This window comes from Trachemys scripta, chromosome 17, assembly GCF_013100865.1.
Source record: "Trachemys scripta elegans isolate TJP31775 chromosome 17, CAS_Tse_1.0, whole genome shotgun sequence".
NCBI lineage: Eukaryota > Metazoa > Chordata > Testudines > Emydidae > Trachemys > Trachemys scripta.
The window spans coordinates 7,813,418-7,838,542 of record NC_048314.1 but is presented as its reverse complement, the minus strand read 5'-3'; the positions used below and the strand labels follow the sequence as shown (position 1 = coordinate 7,838,542).

Here is a 25,125-nt window from a genome sequence, read left to right as displayed (position 1 = left end):
GCACACTGAGCAGCTGTACTGCAGATTAATAGAAAGTCCTTGGGTGAAATCCTACCCCATCGAAGTCAATGGGAGTTCTGTCATAGCCTTGACTTGGGTCATGATTTCACCCTTTGGCTCTCTCTCTTAATGATCAAATGCTCTGCAGGCAACAACTCTTCACATGAAATCCAGGGTTTTTCCTATCATTTTAGCAGAAACACATTTCTTTGAAGTGATGCTCCAGAGCCCTCTCCCAGAGAAGGTAACAGCACTGGTCACTGCCTGCAGGAATGCAAGGCTTCGTCATCAGCACATCTAGAATTAATCACAGTAACTTGCCATTTTCTACTATACTTTTCTTCGTCACCATAATATTTAGTACCTTCCAGTAGTGCGGTAAGCAACGTGGCTAATGTCGGCCACAGGTGGTTGGATCTTTCTCTTAGCCTCTCCTCAGGGGATCTTCCTCGTGAAGCTCTTTACAAATCTTAATTAACTGAGTCTTTCCCTGTGACGTGAGTATTATTTCCCCATAATACAGATGGGGAAACTGAGGCACAGAGTGGCAAAGTAACTTGCCCGAGGTCAGAAAAAGCATGTGACCGAGCCAGAAACAGATCTCTCAAGTCCTTGCTTTGGTCACAAGATCACCCTGGAGTCCAAATGTAAGGGAACAGGAGCCTGCAACTTTTCTTCATTATTAATTATTATTATTATCAAGCAACATCTTATTAACCAAGCTGAGCTGAGACACTGGGGAACCATGCAGGTGAATTATGCAAACACTAAACCACCCGCAGCTCCAGCCACTGCACAAGTGCTTTCGGTACGATATCACATGGGTATGGACATGAGCTTCCCCTTTGCCAACTCCTCTGAGATCAGACGATGCCTGATCAATGGCCCTGACAGAACATCATTACCCCTAACACTCATCTAGGAACGAAGGGGAAGCAAAGCTCTTTAGCTGCCCAGACACCAGCCTGCTCTCTGACTAGGGCCAGCCCTAGACCAAATGGCGCTCCAGGCAAGAAGCATCTTTGGACCCTCCCGCTCCATTTGTTAAACTTTTGAATGCCTTATGTGTTAGTGCATCTATAGCCCATTTCATTACTTTGATGCACGATTTGCATGCGTGATTTATCACTATCATCTAAGAGGATAAATTTGCACACTAGGATCTGAAAATCTGTATTTATTCATGCCATATATAAGCAAGCCTGGAAGGTTCCATGAGATTCTACAAAGATCCAGAACATTCTAGAAGGTTAGTGAAAAAATGAATCCACATACGGAATACCTGAAACATTTTACTTCAAACATTCTATTTTCCCTTTTGTCATTAACAACAAAACCAGCGCCCTGAGCCCGGCGCTCCACAAGCCCGGCACCCCAGGCAGTCGCCTGGATCACCTGCCCCTAAATCTGATCCTGTCTGTGACCTTCTGAAACAACTTTTGCCAGCGTACCCTCCCTGCCCCAAGGCAGCGTTCCTGATCCTCACACAAAGCCGCTCCCTACTTTTCCCCCACACCTGCTTTGAACACAGGAGGATCTGTGGATATTGAGGCTCTTTTAAAAATACTAGGCATGGATCTGTTCTTTGAAGAACGTTTTATTTCCCTGGCTACATAAGACAGAGAAAGAGCAAAGGCTGCAATATTAAAGGGCTTTTACATCTGAACAGCATTAACCTTTTCCTCCAACACAGCTGCACACTCCTCTCGTTACCAGAAGGGCAATCAGCAAACAAGGGATCGTTATGCCAGGGGCTGAGAACCATGCTGAGAGAGATAAATCTAGGTGCACATACACAAGCCCAATACTGGTTTATCGGAGGGGCTCTGGCACCCAGTTGCACACACTGTAAGAACTTGTGTACTATTGAGATGGGTCTGGATGATAAACCCAGATCCAAACATCCACAGATGCTGGGGACACTCAGGTTAGGATCTGAATTTAGCAGCTCTCTCTCTCTCTCATGGGCCAAACCAAAGTCTCACATCCAAACTTAATGAACCCCTGGCTCAGTGTTCCCAACTTCATGCATTAAAATAATCTGAGTCTACACACCCACACCCCAAACCAGGTGATTGGCTTAAACATCATGAAATTTAAAAAAATAAATAAAGCTGAGTTATTTTTATTTGCCTTCTGGTTTTTGAGCCTTTACATTCCACATTTTCAAGCTTGCCTCCTTAACTACAAAGGCTAGAAATTTACTTTCACTTTTTAAATGGAAGCGGACATTCTCCTGTAATCACAGGACTCCAGGAGCTGAGGCGTGGCAGGTGGGGCTGCTCCATAATGCCCCCTCTAGGGCCAACCCCTACCTTAATCCATAAGATTTGGCCACCTACTTGGAGCAGATCGGTGTCACTCTCTCAACATTTAGATAACAAAATAAACTCAGGATTTGGCTGTCTGCACTTTTATGCAAAGAAGCCAAACTTCAAATGCAAACACTTAGTTGCAGCACTCAAAGGCAAGGGCCTGGCCCAGCCGGTGGGGTCCAGGACTAGCATTGAGCAACACCTCCTCTGTTCCAGTCTCCCTCATCTTTCTCCTGAGAAGAAGCAGGTAAGTCTTCTTAACTGGTCTGCTGGCTCTTGATTGGTCTGCATTTCCTCCAGGCCCTTCTAGACCTTCGGAGGACTGTCTTGCTGGTAGCCTACTCTGAGTGGATTTTCCTTGAGCAGACAGGTGTCGGAGCCAATGGCTCCAGCAGGGGGCAGAAAAGGCCAGATAAACCCCATCACACGGGTCTTTAAGAAAAACACAAAATATTGCAAGACATGAAATAGAATCATAAGAGCTGGCAACACTGGGGTTTTATACAAACTGGTTACGTCTACACTGCACAAATGGCAGCATACAGAGCACATTCACTACATGCCCCCCTAGCATGGGTAAAAATAGCAGTGTAGGCAAGTAAAGACACCCCTGAACCCCCAACCTCTATGCCCTACGCGGCTCTCTACACACCCAAGCAGTGTCTCCTCCATCTAGGCAGTGTAGTGACCCGCCCGCTCCCACTGCCAGAGCCTTTCCCCACTGCCTTTCCCCAGGCAGAACCTTCACTGACACCTATAGCTATACACCACAGCATGGACACAGCCTGCTTTTCACTGCCACGTGTAGCTATGCATACCCTACATGCAGCCCCAAGTTGTGTGTGGTGTAGACGTAGCCACAGATACCATAGTGGATGTCACCCAAGGCACAAGCCCCTACCACTGCAGGAGCTGACAAGCTAGCTCCATCATCTGGGAGGAAGTCGCAGGCTGTCACCATCACTGGAGCCCGTCACTAGAGGGAAATATACCCAAATGCATTACAAACACATCCTCGCATGCTTAATTTTAAGCATCAGAATAGTCTCATTGACTTTGGTGGGGCTCCTCATCTGCTTACAGTTCAGCACTTGAGTAAGTATTCGCTAGACAAGGCCTAAGTCAGTATATTCCATGAAACTCCCGTAACCCTGGCAACTGAAGTCACATCTGACAATTCAGGACCATCTTGGTTACTGACTTTTCACCCGCCCTGCTGGTGTTCTCAGGTTACAGCTGTGTGGTGGCCTCCCAGGGGCTCACTAAAGGGGGTAGGTAGGGAGTGAAACCAAAGCAATGGGCCGAGTCTGTTGTGTCACCCTCCCGTCCCAGGCCCTGCCCACCCCACGCTGAAGCTGTTATTGCCCCGCACGTCCAGGTGGAGACGGACAAGTCATTGGCGCCTTACCCTGATAAGACGCCCAGCACCAGGTTGAGCATGAAGAAAGAGCCAATGATGATGAGAGGGATGAAGTAAAGCCAGTTCCAGGTATTTCCTGCGGCATCATTGGTCTGGAAATAGAGAAGGGGAGAAAGAAAAGCAATTTTTTATCAGTCCCCAGAAAAGCAAACATCTATTATTGCAGGGCAATGGATCCTTCCTTTAGACTCCCTATAGACTGTGCCAATATTAATTAGCATTGTTACATGTGCAGCAACTGAACTGAGGACTGAAATCCCAGGAACAGAATGAAGCAAATTTGGGTCTCACTGTACTGTGCATGAGGTGTCCACATCACAAAACTGCCACCAACTCCAGCAAGAATAGCAGTCTCTGATTGAAAGGACCCTAGGACCAGGCCCCTCCAACCTCAGGATGGCCTGTCCGCATTCCTTCCCGACACACACTTTCAGATATCCAATCCAGTCATCCACCTTGTTACAAATATAGCCCCTCCATTCCAAACTCCCTGCCTAAGATCTGAGCTACCATGTGCTTACATCTGTGTTGTGCTTACATCTGAACCAAGACACAAAGCACTTAAGGGAGATGCAGTCTTCTTTTTGTGTGTGTTGCAATTAATACAGCACATGGCGGCATGCCCAGAATTCACACACACACACCAAACAGAAAATGAGGAAAACGGTCGGCAAAACAAATAAGGTGAATGTATCCTTTAGCGTGATGCCAACTTCGCATCTGCTTATCCCGCACTTTGGAAGTCTGTCATCGAAACCAGTATCTAAAACTTTCTGAGTCAGCAACTGTGCGTATTGGGGGGGGGGGGGGGGGGGGAGACCGGGTTTTAGTTTCTGACAAAGTTTCTGCATTCTTTAACCACAAGGGAGCTCTTCCAGTAATTGCAGAAAAGTAAAATGCCATGTGGCCACTACCCAAGCCAAGTGCCTTGGAGAGTTCAGATTCTTCTCTTGTGGAAGAAAAATGCAGCAACTTTTGAATCAGCTGATTTGAAGACTATCGTTCCTCCATCCCTAATACAGGCCTGAAATGCCTGATAGACTGCAAACAGAACTTGGCAAATACTGCAGGAAAATACTTGTGAGCACTGGCTTGAACAAAATCCATTAACTCACTTTGACAGAGTCTTTTATTCACAATGTGTCATGCCTTATATTCACCATTCCCCAACATTTGTGCAAGTGAAATTTTGCTCACAACAGTATTCACACAGGAAGAGGAAGTGTCACAAATGCATTGACAAGTATTTGAACTATGTGCGTTCTTGAAGCCATCTTGAAAGCTCCTCATGTTGTTTGGGAGTCAGCCAATCAGGGAGCAAAAACAAATACCATGTGACTTAGATGACCAGTTATACGGTATCAATTACAGATAACAAACACTTGAAGTATTAATCATGGCAAATAGATCATGAGTCACCGCTGGAGTATACATTGACACTAACCATTCCTCGAATGACTGAGACGAAGGAGCAGATTCACGAGGAACGTTTCTCTGAATAACTAATGTATTTATAAATATCTACGGCAGCTGACGGGTGATTCGCCAACAATAAGAGGGGCTAACAAATTGTGCTTGCCAGCATTTCATGCTGTCCTAGTTAGAAACCTCTGAAAAGAAAAGAAAAGAAAAGAAAAGAAAAGAAAAGAAAAGAAAAGAAAAGAAAAGAAAAGAAAAGAAAAGAAAAGAAAAGAAAAGAAAAGAAAAGAAAAGAAAAGAAAAGAAAAGAAAAGAAAAGAAAAGAAAAGAAAAGAAAAGAAAAGAAAAGAAAAGAAAAGAAAAGAAAAGAAAAGAAAAGAAAAGAAAAGAAAAGAAAAGAAAAGAAAAGAAAAGAAAAGAAAAGAAAAGAAAAGAAAAGAAAAGAAAAGAAAAGAAAAGAAAAGAAAAGAAAAGAAAAGAAAAGAAAAGAAAAGAAAAGAAAAGAAAAGAAAAGAAAAGAAAAGAAAAGAAAAGAAAAGAAAAGAAAAGAAAAGAAAAGAAAAGAAAAGAAAAGAAAAGAAAAGAAAAGAAAAGAAAAGAAAAGAAAAGAAAAGAAAAGAAAAGAAAAGAAAAGAAAAGAAAAGAAAAGAAAAGAAAAGAAAAGAAAAGAAAAGAAAAGAAAAGAAAAGAAAAGAAAAGAAAAGAAAAGAAAAGAAAAGAAAAGAAAAGAAAAGAAAAGGCACAAAGAGACTAAAGGAGGGAAAATAGGTTGTCCCACACCCGGTCCATCCTCTGCTCCCACAAAATACTTTATAAAAAAAAAAAGTCACCACCAATATATTTCAGCCTTCCCCCATCCTATATTTTTCCTTCTTTTGCAGTTTTTTCTGTCTTTCTGTTCTCTTCTTTCCTCCTGCTCTTAGTTTCCCTCCCTTCCACTCTTCTTCTCCTTTTCTGCCCTGCCCTTTCTCCACACGAGGATGAAGTGTGAGTACTGATGTCACCCTTCATGCCCCTTTCCCCAGGTGCTCTGCCTCCGCTGATAGTGTTGATGCTCAGCGGTAAGCCAACGGTGAGTGTGTGCTACAGGTGTCCCTCCATGTCTGATCCACAAAGGAAATGAGTCTGTTACAGCACCAGGAAGCGAACCAGGGTCTGTTTGCTCAAGCTTGAGTGGCATAGGATCATTCAATTCCCACTCTGTTGGCTAACACAGCAGCACATGGATGGAGCGCTCCCTCAATGGCAGACCACATTTACCAACACTGGGAACTGCAGTCTGATACTGGGAACTGCCCTGATCAGGCTGATGGGACAAAGGGGTCTAGAAAAGGTCAAAGGGGGAACACAGAGGAAAGGCATAGATGGGAGAAGAGAATTCATATAAACATGCACTGCTTTATAGGTTAAAATGTTGTCAAGTGATCATTTGTTTATCATTTACTTATTCATCTGAAGCCCAAACTTGGTGACCGATGCATGATTCAATTCTGTGATCAAAGCCTTTAGAACAGAATGGGCAGAAAGGTGTCTCATTGAACACCTTCCTTTGAGCGTCTGCAGGGTCGCCTTATGTTTGGGGCAGGCAAGGCATGTTTTTCGCATGCACAAAGGGGTCAAGGTGCAGGCAGCATTCAGCAGGAAGGGAGAAGGGGCCATAGGAATCTTCTTGGGGGGGGGGGGGAAAGAGGTCTTGTGTCCATACAAGAGGGGGATCTTTTTTTCACAGCCCTAAAACTTGTGTCTGGACACAGCTTACGGCTCCAATCCTGCCCTAGCGAGATGCTTTCGTGAATCAACCCGTGAGCTGCCAGGAAAAAGGAACTGCCAAACCTGGGCAGCAGAGCCCTGCAGCCGTATCATGACATGTGAGCCGCAGAGGGCAGTGCTCCAGGAGCGGAGCGGCTGGGCTGGACTCCCACATCCCGACTCCAGTCCTGCTCATTAAGCGGGGGAAGCCAAGAGATCAAATCAATTTTTATGCTTCCAGTTAATGCTTGGCTGACTGCTGCTCAATCCCAATCGCAGGACTAACCGGATAGGGAAGGGAGGGAAATAAAACACTTTTAATGAGGTGACAGCCTTGTATCAAGATGCAGAAGGCGCTTACGGGCAGCTCCCAGCAGCTTCAGAACTGCTGCACTCACAGCAGTCACAATAGTGAGTTGGCACGTTACAAGCCCCACATGTCTATCCAGCTAAGGGTTTATACATGACCCCCCACCACCACCGTATCTGTGCACCTCACGATCTTTCAGCCATTTATCCCTACAGCCAGAGCTGGGGGAAACTTTTCATTTGAATTTGCCCAAATCAAGACGCTTTGGAAATTCAGGTCAAATCGGAGGAGTATTTTCGGCTGAATAAGCAATGAGGAGTTAGGGCAGGATTGTACTTGGGTGGCTAGCCCAACTCACCACCCATGCCACTACAGCAGGGGCGGGCAAACTTTTTGGCCTGAGGTCCGCATCGGGTTTCCAAAATTGTATGGCGGGCCAGTTAGCGGAGGCTGTTCCTCCCCAAACAGCCAGGCGTGGCCCAGCCCTCGCCCCCTATCTGATCCCTCCTGCTTCTCGCCCCCTGACGGCCCCTCAGGACCCCTGCCCCATACAACCACCCTGTTCCCTGCCCTCTGACCACCCCACCCCCTATCCACAGCCCCACCCCTGACCACCACCCTGAACTCCCCTGCCCTCTATCCAACCCCCCCTGCTCCCTGCCCGCCCCCGGAACCCCTGCCCCTGACTGCCCCCTGCTGCCCCATCCAACCCCCATCTCCTTCCTGACTGCCTCCACCCCCTGGGAGCCCTGCCCCTATTCAACCCCCCTGTTCCCTGCCCTTCGACCGCCCCTCCCCTATCCACACCCCCTCCCCCTGATCACCACCCCCAACTCCCCTCCCCTCTATCCAACCCCCCACTCCCTGCCCCCTTACTGCGCTGCCTGGAGCACCAGTGGCTGGCGGCGCTACAGCCGCACCGCCCGGTTGGAGCCAGCCACGCTACCGCCGCTGCCACCGAGCAGCACAGAGACCGGGTCAGGCCTGGCTCTGCAACTGCGCTGCCCCAGGAGCTCACAGCCCCACAGCCCAGAGCATTGCGCCGGCGGTAGAGCAAGCTGAGGCTGTGTGTGTGGGGGGAACTGCCAAAGAGGAGCCGGGGACTAGCTTCCCAGACCAGGAGCTCAGAGGCCGGGCAGGAGGGTCCCGTGAGCCGTATGTGGCCCACGGGCCATAGTTTGCCCACCTCTGCACTACAGCCACGTTGCTCGTAAGCACTAGCTCGAGCGGAACCAGCATGTGTACATCTACCTGAGCTGGGAATCACACCTCCCAGATTAGGGATGGACAAACTATGGCCTGAGGACCGCATCCAGCCCTCCAGACATTTTAATCCGGCCCTCGAGCTCGCTCCAGGGAGTGGGGTCCCGGGCTTGCCCTGCTCTGGTACTCCAGCTGGGGAGCGGGGTCAGGAGCTTGCCCCGCTCTGCACAGCTCCTGGAAGCAGCAGCATGTCCCTCCTCCAGCTTCTACGTGTAGGGGCAATCAGGGGGCTCCGCATGCTGCCCCTCTCCCAAGTGCTGCCCCCGCAGCTCCCGCTGGCCGGGAACTATGGCCAATGGGAGCTGCAGAGGCGGTGCCTGTGGACGGGGCAGCACACAGACCTGCCTACCCGCACCTCCATGTAGGAGCTGTATGGGAGACACGCCGCTGCTTCTGCAAGCTGCTTGAGGTAAATGCCGCCCGGAGCCTGCACCCCTAATCTCCTGCTGTACCCCAACCCCCTCCCCCAGCCCTGATACCCCTCCTGCCCTTGAACCCCTCAGTGCCAGCCCAGAGCACTCTCCTGCACCCCCAACCCCTCATCCCCAGCCCTACCCCAGGCTGGAGCCCTCCCCCTCTCCCCCAATTTTGTGAGCATTCATGGCCCGCCACACAATTTCCATACCCAGATGGGCCCTCGGGCCAAAAAGTTTGCCCACCCCTGTCCCAGATGCTGTATAGCCAAACCCTCAACCATGCGAAAGCCTTAGGCTACCTTGCCTCATTGCACTAGCAAGATGGCAGCCTCTGCCTCATTGTGAATTCTTTTTAAACGATGCTTTCAGACAGTCTGCTTGACAGCAATTCACTCCTGCTTGCAATCGGCTGCACTGACTAGAAACCCTTTTGTGCCACCCTGCCGCTTTCCCGTCTCTCGCCCTATTCTTGGATGCAGCTTCATTGGTGGTTCTATGGCCCTGAAAATGCCAGGGGACAGAGCCCTTTTGCCCTGTTAAACCAGGAGGAGGAGGCTGTCTTTGTTTTCAGAGCTTCTCGCCATGGGAAGAGAAAGAGCGACCGCCGCACTCAGCGCGACCCAATTCCATCAAACACGAGATGGGATTTCTGCTCCAGCCAGCACAGATCAATGGAGACCTGCCAGCTCAGTCAAATCTCCCCAACCCCGTGTACCTCACGGCAGTGGAAAGTTCTACCTCCAGGGACCCTACCTACTTTCAGTTCCACACTCCCTCCGGCTGGGGGAATCACCAGGGGAGCTTCATGAATCGTGGGCATAGCTGCTGACTTCCACATTCCACTGACTTCAAAGGGCGCTGATCAAAGGGGCCACATCCCAGCATCGGTATGAAAAAGGAGCATGTAAATACTCCTGAAGACTTTGCCTCCATTGTCAGCTACATCTCCACTAATGATGAGAGGGGGCTGGGCGGAAACGTGGGATGTTCCCTGCAGAACCAGACCAAGCAGCAAACAGCAAGGGGAGGGTGCAGCAGTTTCTGTATAGACTGGTGTAAAACAATTTGCATTAACAGAGAGCCTCTGTTCTAGTAATCCCCAGGTGCCTAACACACAATAGCTAGTTTAGCATCACATGTACCCTTTTAGGTAGACAAGTATTAACCAATGATTAAATTGACCTATTGAACAGATGAGCAGTCGGAGGCACAGAGAGATTAAGGGACTAGCATCAGGTCATAAAATGAGTTGGTGCCAGAGGAGGGAGCAGAATCCAGGAACCCTGACTCCACACTTCCCTTACTTTAACCAGACTACAAACCCTCCCACCTGTTGTTGCATCTCTCCTTTTTTCAGAAGTGTCTCTGTGCACTTTCATATGACGCTAAGCCAACATTCTGGTCAAGAAAAGGCACATGGAAATGTGTCCAGTCATCCGGTGAGTCCAAAGAGATCAGCTAATAACACTGAGATGAGGCACTGTCGTCAAGGGCACACTCCCTCCCTGGGAATGGCCAGCCACTGCCTGTGCTAAAGTTCCAAAGGAGAAAAATTCCACGGGAGAAAATGGCTCCTGGAATCTTACAATCATGCCATCCTCCACCCCTTTGGGTTTCTAATGATGTACTTTTTGTAATGAGCGAAAGAACTCCCAAATACTCATAGGCACATTGTCTGCACTCCACCTAGCAGAAGCCAGAGAGCTGAAATCTAGCACATGCCTCAAGGGGCTTCTCTACGCTCTAAGGGTATGTCTAGACTGCAATTAGACACCCCCAGCCCCAGCCCGAACATCTGCACCGCAGTTACACAGCCCCTGAGCCCTGCAAGCCTGAATCAGCTGACATGGGCCAGCCCCAGGTGTCTAACTGCAGTGTAGACATACCCTAAGGGACTAAGCGTGGTCTAAAGCCTGGAGTTTACAGCTTCTTGCAACCCGGGCCAACAATACGCCCACCACCTCCTGCTCCGCAGCTCAGGTTCACACGTGTCAAGGACCGAATGGCACGAGCAGAATGGCAATGTGTGTTTAAACGGCCTGTTCAAATAACCCATTAAACGTGCTGAGAGTGATGAAATCTGTTTTGGGGACAACAAAAGCAGTAGAACAAAAGAGGCCTCCCCTCAGGAAGATGCTGGGTGGCACATGGCAGATCCTTTGAATTCCCCTTCCTGGGACCGTCATGCTGCGGTGAACTTTAAACAATCAACAGAATCGCTGAACAAAACACTATTTATCTTTCATTTCGCCTCCTGCCTTCCAGGTTTTTAGCTGAAAACTGAATGTTCTCCAGGCCCTCCCCCAAAACCTCGCTATCACCTTCAGCAGTCCCTCAACTCCTGCCTCTGGGGTACACGAATAACAATAGGGGTTGCCTATATGCAAATTTGCACCAGTTTAGTTGAACCACTGCAAACCCCTGTGTGGATGCTCTGATTTCGGTGTAAGTAGGTAATTCCATTTTAGTTTTAACCTGCTCCTAATCCATTTAAATTAAACAGAAAGTAAACCCAAGAAAGAGCTCCCACACAGCCTTTTGCAATGTTTTAACTAGGTTTCAAATCACACTAAGTTCAACCAGTACAAGTTTGCATGTAGACAAGTCCTTGGTGGAGTTTCACTGGCCTTTTCTCACTCTGATATTAAGTTCAGGCTACAACATGGTGCGATTGATAATGTTTCCCCCCATTGCCTGTTCAGGGATGGGGTAGCTTAGCAGTCAAGACATTACATTTGATGCCCCTCTAGAATACCCAGCTCAAAAAAGCCCTTCATAACTCCGAGACAGATACGTTTAATTTCACATATGGCTATTTTGGTATAACCTAGATGCACCACGGTGCTAGGTGCTGTATGTAACTCTTCTGCCCGTTGGAATTGGCAGCAACCAGGGCCGGGTTCAATATCTAGTGGTTTCTCTTCAACAATACAACACAAAACCAGCTCAAGCCCCCACCCAGTATCCTGGGACAATTACACACCGCCCCCTAGGCACCTCTAAGAGGCAATACTTCCCCTCTCACAAACACAGGGTCTGAGTGTAGAAAAGGAACTTTTAATAAAAGGAGGGAAGTAACCTGGCATTAATTTGGGAAAACACCGCAAACAGGGTTCATAAACCTAAACCATGAGCAAAAGACCCACCCCCAAGTAAGTTGGGCAGTGTCCTTTTCCAACAGGTTCTTCAGTCCAGCAACCAAAAGCCCCTTTAACATGCCTGTCCCTTCTCTGCACCCCACTCGCAGTTGTTGTCCTTGGTCAGTGCAGACCCAGAGTCCAGACGTGCATCTGCAGAGTTCACCTCCCACCCTGGGTGGAGGGGGGTAAGAAGGCACTTTATTCACTCCACTGCTCGGGCACTTGCTGACCGTTCCTCCTCGCCAGCCGCCTGGCCAATCACTGCACCTCTCCGCCAGCCACCATGCTGACCGATCACTGAGCCTCTCTGCCCGTCGCCTTGCTGGCCAATCTCCACCAGTGGCAGATTAATGATTTTGCCACTCCTAGGTCCTGAAATAATTGCCGCCCCGCCCACCCCTGGCCCCGCCCCGACCCCACCCTTTCTCCACCCCCATTCCAATCCCTTCCCCAAAGTCCCCGCCCTAACTCCACCCCCTTCCTGACCCTAATGGATCTCTTCCCCACCCTCTCTCAACTCACTGGCCTTTGCAACCCAGCTCACTGAAATCCCGGGGCTTTATCCCATTGGCCACAATGGCTCTTCTACTATCACAGAGGGATGAGACTTCGTTTTTAAAGGTCCTGTCAGCTTGGACTGGACATTAAAGCTTTCATGGCACTTTTCATAGAGCAGGGGCTTATTCTCGATTGAAATTTCCATCACCTTTGTTCTCGAGTAGAATAACGCGTGTCGTTTGGTGGCCTCACGCCACCCAAAGTGGGTGCTGTACACACATAGGTTGGGAATCTTTGGGATGAATGTAAAATATTGTCATTGGGGACTTGGAAGTTCAGGCTGTGATAAGCATCCAAAATGCTGAGGTGCTTATTTGAACATCTAGAATTTGCAAAAATTTGGAAATCCACCCAGGTGTTTCTTGTTGAGCCAGCAATACCACAAGAGTCATTTCTGGTTGTGTCTGTTTCTGGTCCCATTCAAAACCAGGAACTACAGAATGGCGTAGCAATGGAGGGGTGGTAAGGACCTGAAGCATCTTTTATGGTAAGGTGACCAGACAGGACCGGACTGTAATGCTCAAGTGTTGGGAGCTGTTATGGGGGCTGTTGGAGACACACAGATCTTGTGGCTCCCTCTGGCTCTCCACCTCCAAGCCTAACATGCTGTCTGTGTTGCTGTCTGGGATCAGCACCCAGAGTCTCTTTAAGGGTATGTCTACAGTGCAACCGGAGGTGTGACTCCAGCCCGGGTAGCTATGCCCACGCTAGCTCAGGTAGCAATAGCAGTGAATCCATGGCAGCACAGGCTAGCTGCCGGAGTACGTACCCCCATGGTTCAAGTCCAGCAGGGCTGGTTCTGTCCATAGATCCAGAACTGACGGTCTCTGTGAATAGTGGCCTTGGTTGTCTTCTCTCAGTAGCACAATCCATTTATTTTAGCAAGATTACTCTTGGTTTACACCAACAACGGAGAAGAATCAATTCATTTGTCTTTGCACAGGGAGACACAGAGTTGTCTAAATAAGTTCCCCCTCTTGACTGGGGTGGAAGACTTGACTTGAATGCCCCCGCCTCTTTTAGGGAAGAAGTACAGCCACTCTGGTGCATAGCACATTCTGTCCGTATGAAATGCAGCCCATGCAGAAGTTAACAAAGAAATGTTTATAAGTGTTTTGGAGTTCAATAGAGAAGAGATTTAATTTGACAGAGGTATCCGAGGTGGAAATAAACAGACCATTAGCCCTTTAGTATGTCTTTTACAAAAATGCATGGCATACCCAAAGTTCGCTCTATCTTAGTTAATTTAACTACTGGCAGAATCTGACTTATTTGGGGCAATTAAATTATAATCTTCTCTTAAAGAAGCACTTTCACTCTCAGCTAGATCACTGAGCTGAATTCCATTTACCTTTCATCTGATTTTCACAATTCTCCATGCCACTTCTGCTAATTAGCCGAATTGTGCTTTATTTATTTCTATTTCTTCCTACTCATAGCTCTGGGTGCACACACGCACACACACACACTGCCATAATCAACACAAGCAACAGAGTAGAATTTGGACCAATTTCCACCTGAAGCCCTCCTCTACCTACCCAAACAAATTTCTCCCAGCACCTGCTCCCATCCGCTTAGCCCTCCCCCTAGAAAAAGTGATAGACTTTGCAACAGGACAACTATGGGCTCCAGGGGACCAATGGGAAGAAGCGAATTCCAGACCCTACACTGAGAATGGCCAGTTTCTAGCCACCTCCCATTTCAGTCTGGGGGGGCTATAAAGTCAAGCACCTTTAGCAATATCACACAGAGAAGCAATCGTCGAACCAACCAGAACAAGTTATTTATCTCTCTACGGTATTTAAATGTGCCCCCCCTTACTGTACTATCAGAGCACCTCAGAATCTTTAATGCATTTATCCTCGCAGCCCCCCTGTGAAGTAGGGAAGTGCTGTTATCCCCATTTCAGTGCTGAAAGACAACATGATTTGCCCACGGTCACAGCGTGTGACGCAGAAAGGAATTGAATACACGTCTACCACATCCCAAGTAGCCCCCTAATCACTGGACTAGAGCCCTGCGCGGGACTATTTTTAACCCCGCTCCCATCTCGCCCCGCAATACCCATTCCCACCTGCTCCCGCTATTATAGCAGCCGGTCCTGTGGGAGCCGCGGGATCCCAGTCCCGCTGCATGGCTCTACACTAGTCCCGTGCAGGGCTCTACACTGGACCATTCATCCTCCTATGCACTAGAGTTCTAGACGCGAACACTAACACCCTGAGTTGCACCCAGAAATAACTTAGAAGCCCCACAGGTGTCACACACACACACGCACACCCATGCTGTGAATTAAGCAGATGGGGGCACACTCTGCACTAGCTAAAGGTTCTGAATGGTCTTCAGCTGAGGCACGACCAGGCAGCCGGCCATGGCAAGTGTGTTGCTAGCACAGTGGTTATTAAGGGGGACATTTTTTTTTTTTTTGCAAATGTTCTTTTTTGAGCATTTTGTCCCCCTTGGCTAGGCAAGAAGCATGTGTACAAAGCCTTTCATTAGAGCTTTTGTTCCCTCTATTATCTTTGTTCCTGAAACTGTCCTGTGCAATAATCTGTTCTTCCTTTTAATAGGCCCTCTAGATAGTTCACTGGGTTTGCAGCAAAATTTTGATTAGATGCAAATTTCTGGCATCCTGTTAACTCTTCATCAAATGTAACACTAAGGAAAATAACCAGCATCCCCCTTCTCCCCTGTCCTCTTCCACAGTCTGAAAGCCTGAGAGCACCAAATCCCTCTGACTAGAAACAGGTCCTACACAATGCAGAGATTATTATTTGTAATATTGTAGTACCTCAAAGCCCCCGTCACAGACTAGGACCCCAGTGTGGTAGGTGCTGTACAAACATGGAACAAAAAGAGCTTCTAAGCTAAGTAATAAACTTGGAAATTATCTTCAGTGGTCCAGTGACGGTATTTTCTTCATAGATTCCAAGGCCAAAAAGGATCATTGCGATCATCTAGTCTGGCCTTCTGTATAACACAGCCCAGAGAACTGCCCCAAAATAATTCCTAGAGCAGACCTTTCAGAAAACATCCAGCCTTGATTTAAAAAGTGTCTGTAATGAAGAAGCCACTACGACCCTTGGTAAATTGTGCCAATGGTTCCTTACGCTCACCGTTAAGAATGTATGCCTTACTTCCAGTCTGAATTTGAGAACTTCAACTTCCAGCCATTGGATCACACTACACCTTTCTCTAGATTGAAGAGCTCATTATTAAATACTTGTTCCCAAGCAGATACTTATAGACTGTAATCAAGTCACCCCTTAACCCCTTGATCCCTTTGCATCATTTAGGGTTAGATGGCCGATGCCTCCCTAGCATGATTTCAGCTGACAATGGCATTTCTATGTGAATAGAGCTCTGATCAGCACTTGATTCACTTTGTCTCATCTATGCCAAAGAACTCAGATGCCTAAAAGTAGGCACAACTAGTAGAATATTAATTAGGCACTGCATGTCACTTGCTTGATTTTTCAAAGGTTCAAAGCAGAGCTGGTCACAAACTGAGGGGGGAAATTGTGAAAAGGTTCCAAAAAGTTGCAGGTTTCAGAGTAGCAGCCGTGTTAGTCTGTATCCGCAAAAAGAACAGGAGTACTTGTGGCACCTTAGAGACTAACAAATTTATTAGAGCATTTTTATTGTGCAGGTTTCAATAGGAAACAGGTTTTTTCCCCCAACAACGATTAAAATTTTTTAAAAAGTTTTTCCTTTTTTTTCTCTGTTACCATTTCCCCCCTTTATTCTTTCCCCCTTCTTGCACACTTTTTAAAAAATTTTTTGCACTGGATAAAGGAGATGCGGAGGAGGTAAAGCAATAAAACCAAAAAGCTACTTTTTTGTTTTCCAATTTCATCGTAACAGAAAACGTGAACAATCATAATAATTGGGCGAGAATTTCCAATTTTGGAAAAAAAGGGCCATTTTTCAACTAAAATTTTTTTGGCGGAAAAACTGAACCTTGGGATATCTTTTAGTAGTAAAGGGAACACCTACAGTCTTTGTCAATGATGGGTACATTAGCAATACACACAGGTAGGCTATGCTGTTATGATTTCTATTTGAGATTTTCCTCCTGCTCTGTGCTTTATAGAAACACACTTTAATTGCATTCCTGTGTGAATTGTAGGGTCAGTGCTTTCTTTCAACTAAACAATGGACAATACACCATAATAACTCATTTAACAATAGGAAGTGCTCATGTCTGCGGATGTAAGATGCTGTCGGGGTCACTAGGCAGAGAACCCCATTGAACAACCATTGGTCTACAAAAGGCTCTGAAAAGCTAGTGAGATCTAGTGGAATTCTGCCCCGTCAGATGGGTCACAGTCAAAGAGATTTCATCTCACCATCTCCTGTTTCCAGACACATGAATTAGCCGGGATCAGCAAACGGATGTGACTTTGATTTTCAATGGTATAGTAATAACAATAGCAGCCAGCTCTTCGATAGCACTTTTCATCGGTAGGTTTAAGAGCATTCTACAAAGGAGGTCAGTATGATTACCCCCATTTTACAGATGTGGAAACTGAGGCACAGAGACTTGCCCAAAGTCACCTAGCAAGTCAGGGGCGGAGCTGGGAGCAGAATCTAGGTCTCCTGAGTTCCAGTCCAGTGCCCTAGCCACTACACCAGTAGTATAAAATCACATAGTACCTACTTGCAAACTTTCTTTTTCAGTCCATTTTAACTTTGGCAAAGACATAGACCCAGTCCACACTTAACACTTACATCAGCCTTATAAAATCACATCCCTGAGCACCATAGTTAAGCCGACCTAACCCTCCCTGGTGCAAACACGGGTAGGTTGATGAAGAAATTCTTCCATTGACCTAGCTACTATTGCCTGGAGAAGTAGACTGCCTACATCAATGGAAAACCCCTTCCATTGGTGTAGGAAGTGTCCACACTACAGCGGCATAGCTGCAGTGCTGCAGCCACGCCACCATAGTGCTTGTAGTGTAGACACAGCATGCGTCAAATAACTCTGGTTATTGTTTTTCAGATGCTCAGTTCCATTGATCAAGTGGATCTGGTATTTAGCTCTACCTTGGCATGACACTTCGGGTAGAAGCAATACCAGCAGACCTTTCCCAGCAAAATAAACCTGGCAGGGGGATGGCCTAAATATTAGAAGACACGCACCAATAATGAGGATTCGCAAGAGCCTGCTTTTGGGTTTCCTTACAAATATTTTGCAGAATTTTATTGACAAAATGTCTCAAGTAACCAAATGTTTTGGAGCTACAGCTCAGTGGCAAGGCCAGATAGTGAGCTGAAAAATAGGCAGGTTTGGTGGGTCAATAGAATTGCCCTCTCCACTTTTCCTCTCCTCACCCCAAATCCATCTGCATCACTTTTCTTGTACAACATTGCATCTATTTATCTTCAGAACTTAGATAACCCCTGGCACCATAGAATCCAAGTGCTTCATAGTCTTAAATGTATTTATTCTCCCAGCACCCCTGTGAGGTAGGTCAGTACTATTAAACTTATTTTACAGATGGGAAACTGAGGCACAATGAGATTAAGTGACTTGCTTGAGGTCACACCCAAAGTATGTGGGAGAGCAGGGAACTGAACCCAGGTTTCCTAAACCCTAGGCTAGTGCCCTAACAACGCCACCGTCCTTCCTCTGTAGCATACATGCCCGTTTTGATATCTGTATCATCTCTGGGCCAGCAATGGTTAAAGAGAGAGGGTTATGTCCCCCTGTAATCTCCTACCATGCAAACAGGAATTCTGCCCATCTGCATGGCTTCTGATCTCAAGATTACCTTTAATATTGCTACAGCTCAAAGGACTGCAGGCCTCTAGAGCCCCCTCTGCTCAGAGGCTGAAAGCAGAAGAGGACTAGCGAGATGACCCTCTTTCCAAGATAGCAGCTCTTTGATTCATCTTTTACACCCTCTGCTGGCACAAACGAAAACTGGGCTGTTCGAGTTATTGCTTTAATGATATAAGGGACCAGACAACTCAAATCTCCCTTCCTCCTCCTCCTCCTCATATCCTTTCACAGCTCCTGCTTCCTAACTGGGCAGCGGGCTGAGAATCAGCCCAGCTCTGCAATTCTTTCGATTCTCACAAACTCTCCGAATTCAGCAACATTTAAAAACAAATTTTAAAAAAGTCATTAAGTTCCAGTCTCTCTGTCATTTTATGTTTAAAAGAGCAAAGCACACAGCTGTTTGCTAATTGGATCAAAAATGAATCCAGCATAGACTCAACATGGCATTTGATATTAAATGATTAAAATACAAACAAGCCCAAACCCTTAATATATTTTTTTTTATTGGCTCAAATGAAAAGCCACTCTGGCCCTCTGAGAATTCACTACTTCTCAGCATATTTTTATAAACGTTGCTGGGCAAAAGGATGCTGCTAGACTCCGCCATGCTAGCTACAAGACTATAGGTTCACATTTCACATGGCCAACACCAGGACCCACTTTGAGAGAGACTCAGAGCATTGTTATGGCACAACTGTCCAGGTGCATGATGGGGATTTTTATGCTTCTCTCTTCAGCTTCCAATATAGGCCAGTATCAGAAGCTGGCTTCCACATTTATATAGCCCATCAACGCCAATGTTTTCCAAAGTGCGGAATATGCTTAGTACCACCCATGATAGTTCCAAGCACATCAGCAGAAGGTATCTGTAACACCTTCTACTCACATGTTAACACGCTTATCACAGCTATCAAACATTTATCAATGAAATCAATGGAACCCAATCCTTTTGCTAAGGAAATTTGGACTCTGATAATATAGCCTTATGTGGTGGCAAGAAACATCAGGTGTGAGGAGAGGGGCACAGTACATGTGTCCATTAAGATTGGTAGGCCTCTGACAACACATCGTGGGGTTGAAGCGTGGTAGGACTGAGAATGGTTTCATTTTCCTGAAGCAGGGCTCTAATGTCAGATGTTTGGGAAACGCTGACGTAGGCGATTCCTATTTTCCTCTTAAAGTGAGGGGCTGAAAATAAAGCCAAGCCCTCTCCCCATAGTTTGGCATTGGTCACTCACGCCTAACAGAGATGCAAAGAACCACAAAGCTCACTCTGAACTGGGAGGTGGGAAGATGAGGATGTGAGTGAAGGATCTTTCATGTCACTCCATCACGATCTATTCTTCTCATGCCCATGTCTCAGAGGAACGTGAGCAGTGATGCACTTGATGCTAATTTTTAACAAATCTCAGAATGGCTAAAAAGAAGGGAGATAAAAATAGAAGCAGCGGGGCTGGTGGGGGGGGGGGGGCACAAGGGGAGAGCCCTCACCAGGCCTAAGCAAAGCAGCACAGCATGGGATGTGCAGATTCCGATACACAGAAGAACAAAGCTACTGCAATGGCGCCACGGCATTTGAATGCCAGGCAGAGGGAGAGCAGGTGTTCTGTCCCCAAAGGCCCTGCTGAGAAGAGCTAAGAGTCTCAGAGGGCCAAGCAGGCAGTATGAGACATGAGTGCACAGATGCAAAGGGGCTATTTGCTCCATCTGGACAGAAACTGAAATGGAACCAGGCTCCAATGCAGGGAAAACATGGTCTGGCAGCCTTGAAGTGGCTGGGCTAACGGAGGCTCTCAGCAGGGGTGAGCTGAGGTGCCCTGAGTTCTCTTTTTCTCATGGACTCAGAGCCTAGCTGAGTCCATAATAGCTTTGTGGAGTTACCTATGATGCACCCCCATGTGCCCCTCTAACCAGGGAGTTAGAGATCTGCAGAGAGGGGTGACACTTTCTCGGGACACGAGAATTATGGGTGACCTTGCTACACCTCTGCCTTAGCAAAAGAGATTTGTTGGTGCTAAGCTGTGTGGCAGCTCCTTGTCACCCCTGTCCATTAGCCACCCCAAGCAAATTTCTCAGGACTCTGCCAGCCCTTACTTCGCCTTGCAGGTAAAGCTTGGTGCATCCCAGTGCCTGAACCTCCTTGAAGAGCTTTTCCCTGCAATTCCCAGCCCCTGTTACTGGACACTCGCAGACATTACCAGCGCCACTGTCTCCAAAGAGAGAGTGACCACAACAGCCTGCTAGCACAACGGAGGATGCACGCTTTACTTTAATATTACAGCACCGACATGAATTTAGGATAAAACAAAGAGAAGTTAATTAATAAAGATAGATCTGTAAGTGATACCATGCAAAGACAGTGGAAACAGATATCGTTACAAATAAAATAGAAGTATAATATGCTTCTAAGAGACTCAATATAGTTTTGGTGCTTAAAATGGAAACTTCACAACATGAAGAAGGAGGAAGCCGGACTAACCAGTGACATCCACTTCCTGAGCAAATGCAATTAAAAAAAATTATCCCCACAGGACTTACCATTTATAACCCTCTGACCACTACGCACAACTCCAAATATACTGAACAGCTCTGCAGGAGGACTACAGGAAAACTGAGGAACCATCTCCTCCACCTTAGATACTCCAGAAGGGACCATCTCAATAAAGAAATCATCACATGCTCCCATACACTGGAATTTAGAAAAATCAGGAAACCTACCTGAAGATCATGCAGGATACCCAAAACAACTAGCTAAAAAACACCCTGATGACAGCCATCTAACACAAAAACAAAAAGGTGGAACCAACTACAGTAATTCCACAACCAACAGAACACCACTTCTGGGATAAACCAAGCCACTAGGATCCACCACCTGGGCACAACACAACACTCCAACATCATCAACCTATCAAGACTACCCCTAACCAGAAAGGAAGTATCTGTACTCTCCAAAAGACTGAACTTCTGACCCACACAGAACCTGATACCATATTAGCATGTGGAGAGCTAGAAGAATTTTTCCATTGGTTCTGCCTCAAGGAATTCTTTTACAACAAAGATGACACCATCCACAATTACCACATCCCCATCAATAGTTATAAGAAAAAAAGAATAATCTCACTGGACACCCTCCCAATGGGCAAAACCACACACTTGATCATTATGTCAATTGCTCCAGGAAAAAAACTGACTATGAAATCCTCAACAAACATTAGCTCCACCACAGTCTCTCTCCCACCAATGGGACAGCCGTACAGTCCCTGAAATCCAACCACTGGATAGTGATCAAAACAGCCAACAAAGGGGGCACTATGTAGTCCTTAATTGCAATGACTACTTCAACGAGGCCAACAGAATATTCTTTGACACCACCTACTATAAAGAACTAAAAGACAACCCCACACCACAATTACACAGGAATTTAAAGATATCAAATTCTGCTCCACGCCACTCCAAGAAAAACTCTACAACCTCATCCCCCATGAACCCTCCCCAGAGACCTTTCCCCTGTTTCTCAAGATACACAAATAAGGGACCCAGGCAGACCCATCGTATCTTGCCAGCGCACTCTTACTAAAGGAATACCAGGACTCATAGTATACACCATCTTCAAACCACTCACCACACAGAAAACCGTCATTGCCACCATGGATGTCACATCCCTATACATCAACATCCCTCACTATGACAGCATCGCTGCCTGTCTCAAATACCTAGAAAATAACATGCAACACTCAGAAATCCACTCAAAACACATTGCCAAACTCATCCATTTCATCCTCACCCTTAACCACTTTACATTTAACAACAAATGCTTTGTCCAAACCATGGGAACAGCTAGGGGTAGTAGGATGACTCCCCAATATGCCAGTCTCTTCATTGGCCATCTCGAGGAAGAATTTCTGGAAAAATGTACCATGAAACCAACAATATACCTGAGATATATCGATGATATTTTCCTCCTCTGAACAGGCATTCTAAATTCCCATACAGATTTCCACCACAACTTCAACAACCACCACCCATCCATCAAACTCTCTCTAGAACACTCCCACACCAGCATCAACTTCCTGGACAGCGTGATTAGCTTCAACAATGGAACTCTACAAATGAAAATATACAAGAAAGCCATGGATCACTACATTTTCCTTCACAGATCCAGTAACTACCCAAACATACCAAGAAATTGGCTATCTACAACCAGGCACTCACATAGCACAGAACATGCTATGAGGAGAAAGTCCAGGATATACACCTAAACACACTTATCACCATCTTCACTAAACAAGGACACTCCACCAGAGACGTAGATCATATCATGGAAAGAGCCACCCAAATACTCCAGGAGAACCTGATTCAGTACAGGAAAAAAACCAAATCATACAACCCTGACTGCACACCCTTAGTTGTCACCTACCAAACTACAGTACATATGGAACCCATATGGGATATCATTGAACAATGACAACCCATATTTGATGGGGACTACTTCCTGAAAGATATCTTCCCCCCTCTTTTGGCCTCCAAACAACCCCCGAACATTGCCAAACTCATCATCAGAAGCAAGCTCCCAACAGACCAGATTAACTCAAAGCGGCACCAGACCCTGCCCGAACAACAGACTCAAAACCTGCAGACGTACCTCCCATTGCTATGATAAATACCCCCACAACACACCTTCCAAGATTCATGGGTCTTACACATGCCTATCACTGCATGTGGTGTACCTCATCCAGTGCATCAAATGCCCCAACAACCACCAGGTGGATGAAACCAGACAATCATTATGCTCTGGAATGAAATCACACAGAAAAAATGATAAAAGACAAGAAACCATGCCACCAGTGGGCGAACACTTTTCACAAAGTGATCACTCCATAGCTGATCTTTCAATATATGTCCTCAAAGAAAACTTGCACAACACCTTCCAGAGGTGAGCCCGTGAACTTAAATTCATAATGTCGCTAGACACTAAAAAACATGGACTGAACAGGAACACTGATTTCATGGCTCACAACAACCTGGAACACACCTCGCTTCTAACCCTTAGCCCACTTCAAAACCCTTTTGCATAACAATCCAACTTTTATTGCCTGCTCCATCTCAAGTGCCCTTCTTCTCGTTACTCCTTATGCTTAACTATCTGTCCCAACTTGTATTTAGCTCAGACCTTGTCTGCACTACAGGTTACTTCGGTATAACTTGTCGCTCAGGGGTGTGAATAACCTGCACCACAAATCATAAACTGGCCCACGCTCTCCCCAAACTTGGACAAGATTCATCTAGAATGTAACCCAAGTTCAACAAAAGGTCGAGCACACCTAGCCCCATCTCTCAGGATTGTAAGGGAACTTACAGTTCGTCCAGTGGAAATCCACCTTGGCACACTGGGCAGTCAAAACTGGGTGGGGAAGACATTCTGGATGATATCTTGGTCCCCATTGAAGTCAATGGCAAAACTGCCATTGCCTTCAAAGGGACTAGGAGTTCATCCTTGATTTTCACACTTCTAGTAGAGTTTTCCAAACAACAGAGAACCAAACAAAATAAAATACGGGAAAAACATACTGGACAGCATTCTTATTAACTGTAAGAGTGGTACCTATTTCCAAGTCTCCTTATAATCATGATTGAGATACTTTATAGTAAAGTTCCATTTATAAATGTTCCATAGAGGTTGTAAGCACGTTGCAGACTTGAATAGGAGATGGTATGGATGTTTTAAGCACATCAGCTGCAGGTGTCATGGATGGCTGTAACTCATGGTAATAAGAAACTCATTGCCCTGTTGGTCTCTCACAATCTATAACAACTGACTGACCATTTATTGAAACACCAATTTCTCTTTTATTAGCCCTTTATTAACGGTTTATAAATGGAACCTTGGGATTATCTTATTTTTATTAGACGCTGCACACTCAGATGGATAGCTTTGCTGGTTCTGTTGTATCGGCGTTTAAACACAGTTGCTGCTAGCATAGTTCTGCTGACTATCAGTCTCTCTCTCTCACACACACACACCCTGGTTAGGGCACACTCCTGCATGGTGGGAGACCCAAGTTTAAATTCCTTCTTCACATCATGCAGAGCGGGGAATCAAACCGGAGTCTCTCATATCTCCGGGGAGTGTTCTGACCAATGAGCTACAAGTAGGAATGACAGCCTCCTCCTTCTCCACTGCTGCAAAAGATCAGTTGCAGGTTGAGTCATTCAATCTGAAAAGGATTTTTTTTTATTCATCGACATTTTTTGCAATTTCTGGATTTGGTTTGGGTCGAATCAATTCTTTTTTCAATTTTTCAGAACTGCCAGGAAATCAAAAAATCAGTTACTTGCCCACCCCGTTCTATTGCCAATCCACAACGTTTTAAAAATCATCAGATTTCTATATACGCCTTTTGATTTTTGAGCTCTTAGGGGCCACACTTTCAAACTTCTCTCTGCAGTCATGAGGGCTGGAAAATTCCTTCAGAAAACAGAAAGGAGATAAAAACAGAGATTCTCACAATCACATGACTCCAGGAGCTTGGGGTTTAAGAAAAAATCTCTGCTAAATTTCACAAGAGTCAGGATAAAATCACTGAAATTGTTCATGGACCCTGCTAGCAGTGTCTGTGTTTAAATACAGTCATTGCAAATCATCATGCAGTTAATTCAGCCAGACTGTGAACAGGATATAAGTCTTTATTTTGTTATTCCCTCCTCCCTCTCCTCTGGCCCTACCCTTTTCCCAGAAGCTCAGACTTA

The 25,125-nt window shown here is 46.3% G+C and overlaps 1 protein-coding gene across 20 annotated transcripts in view; it reads right to left on the bottom strand.

Annotated features, from left to right (window-relative positions):
* CACNA1B (calcium voltage-gated channel subunit alpha1 B) overlaps nt 1-25,125 on the bottom strand; it is a 504,183-nt gene that overhangs the window by 239,003 nt on the left and 240,055 nt on the right. For all 20 annotated transcript variants that reach the window (XM_034793506.1, XM_034793514.1, XM_034793505.1 and 17 more), the window contains exon 7: nt 3,724-3,827. In XM_034793506.1, the coding sequence (XP_034649397.1) occupies nt 3,724-3,827 (104 nt within the window). The remainder of the gene's footprint in view (nt 1-3,723; nt 3,828-25,125) is intronic.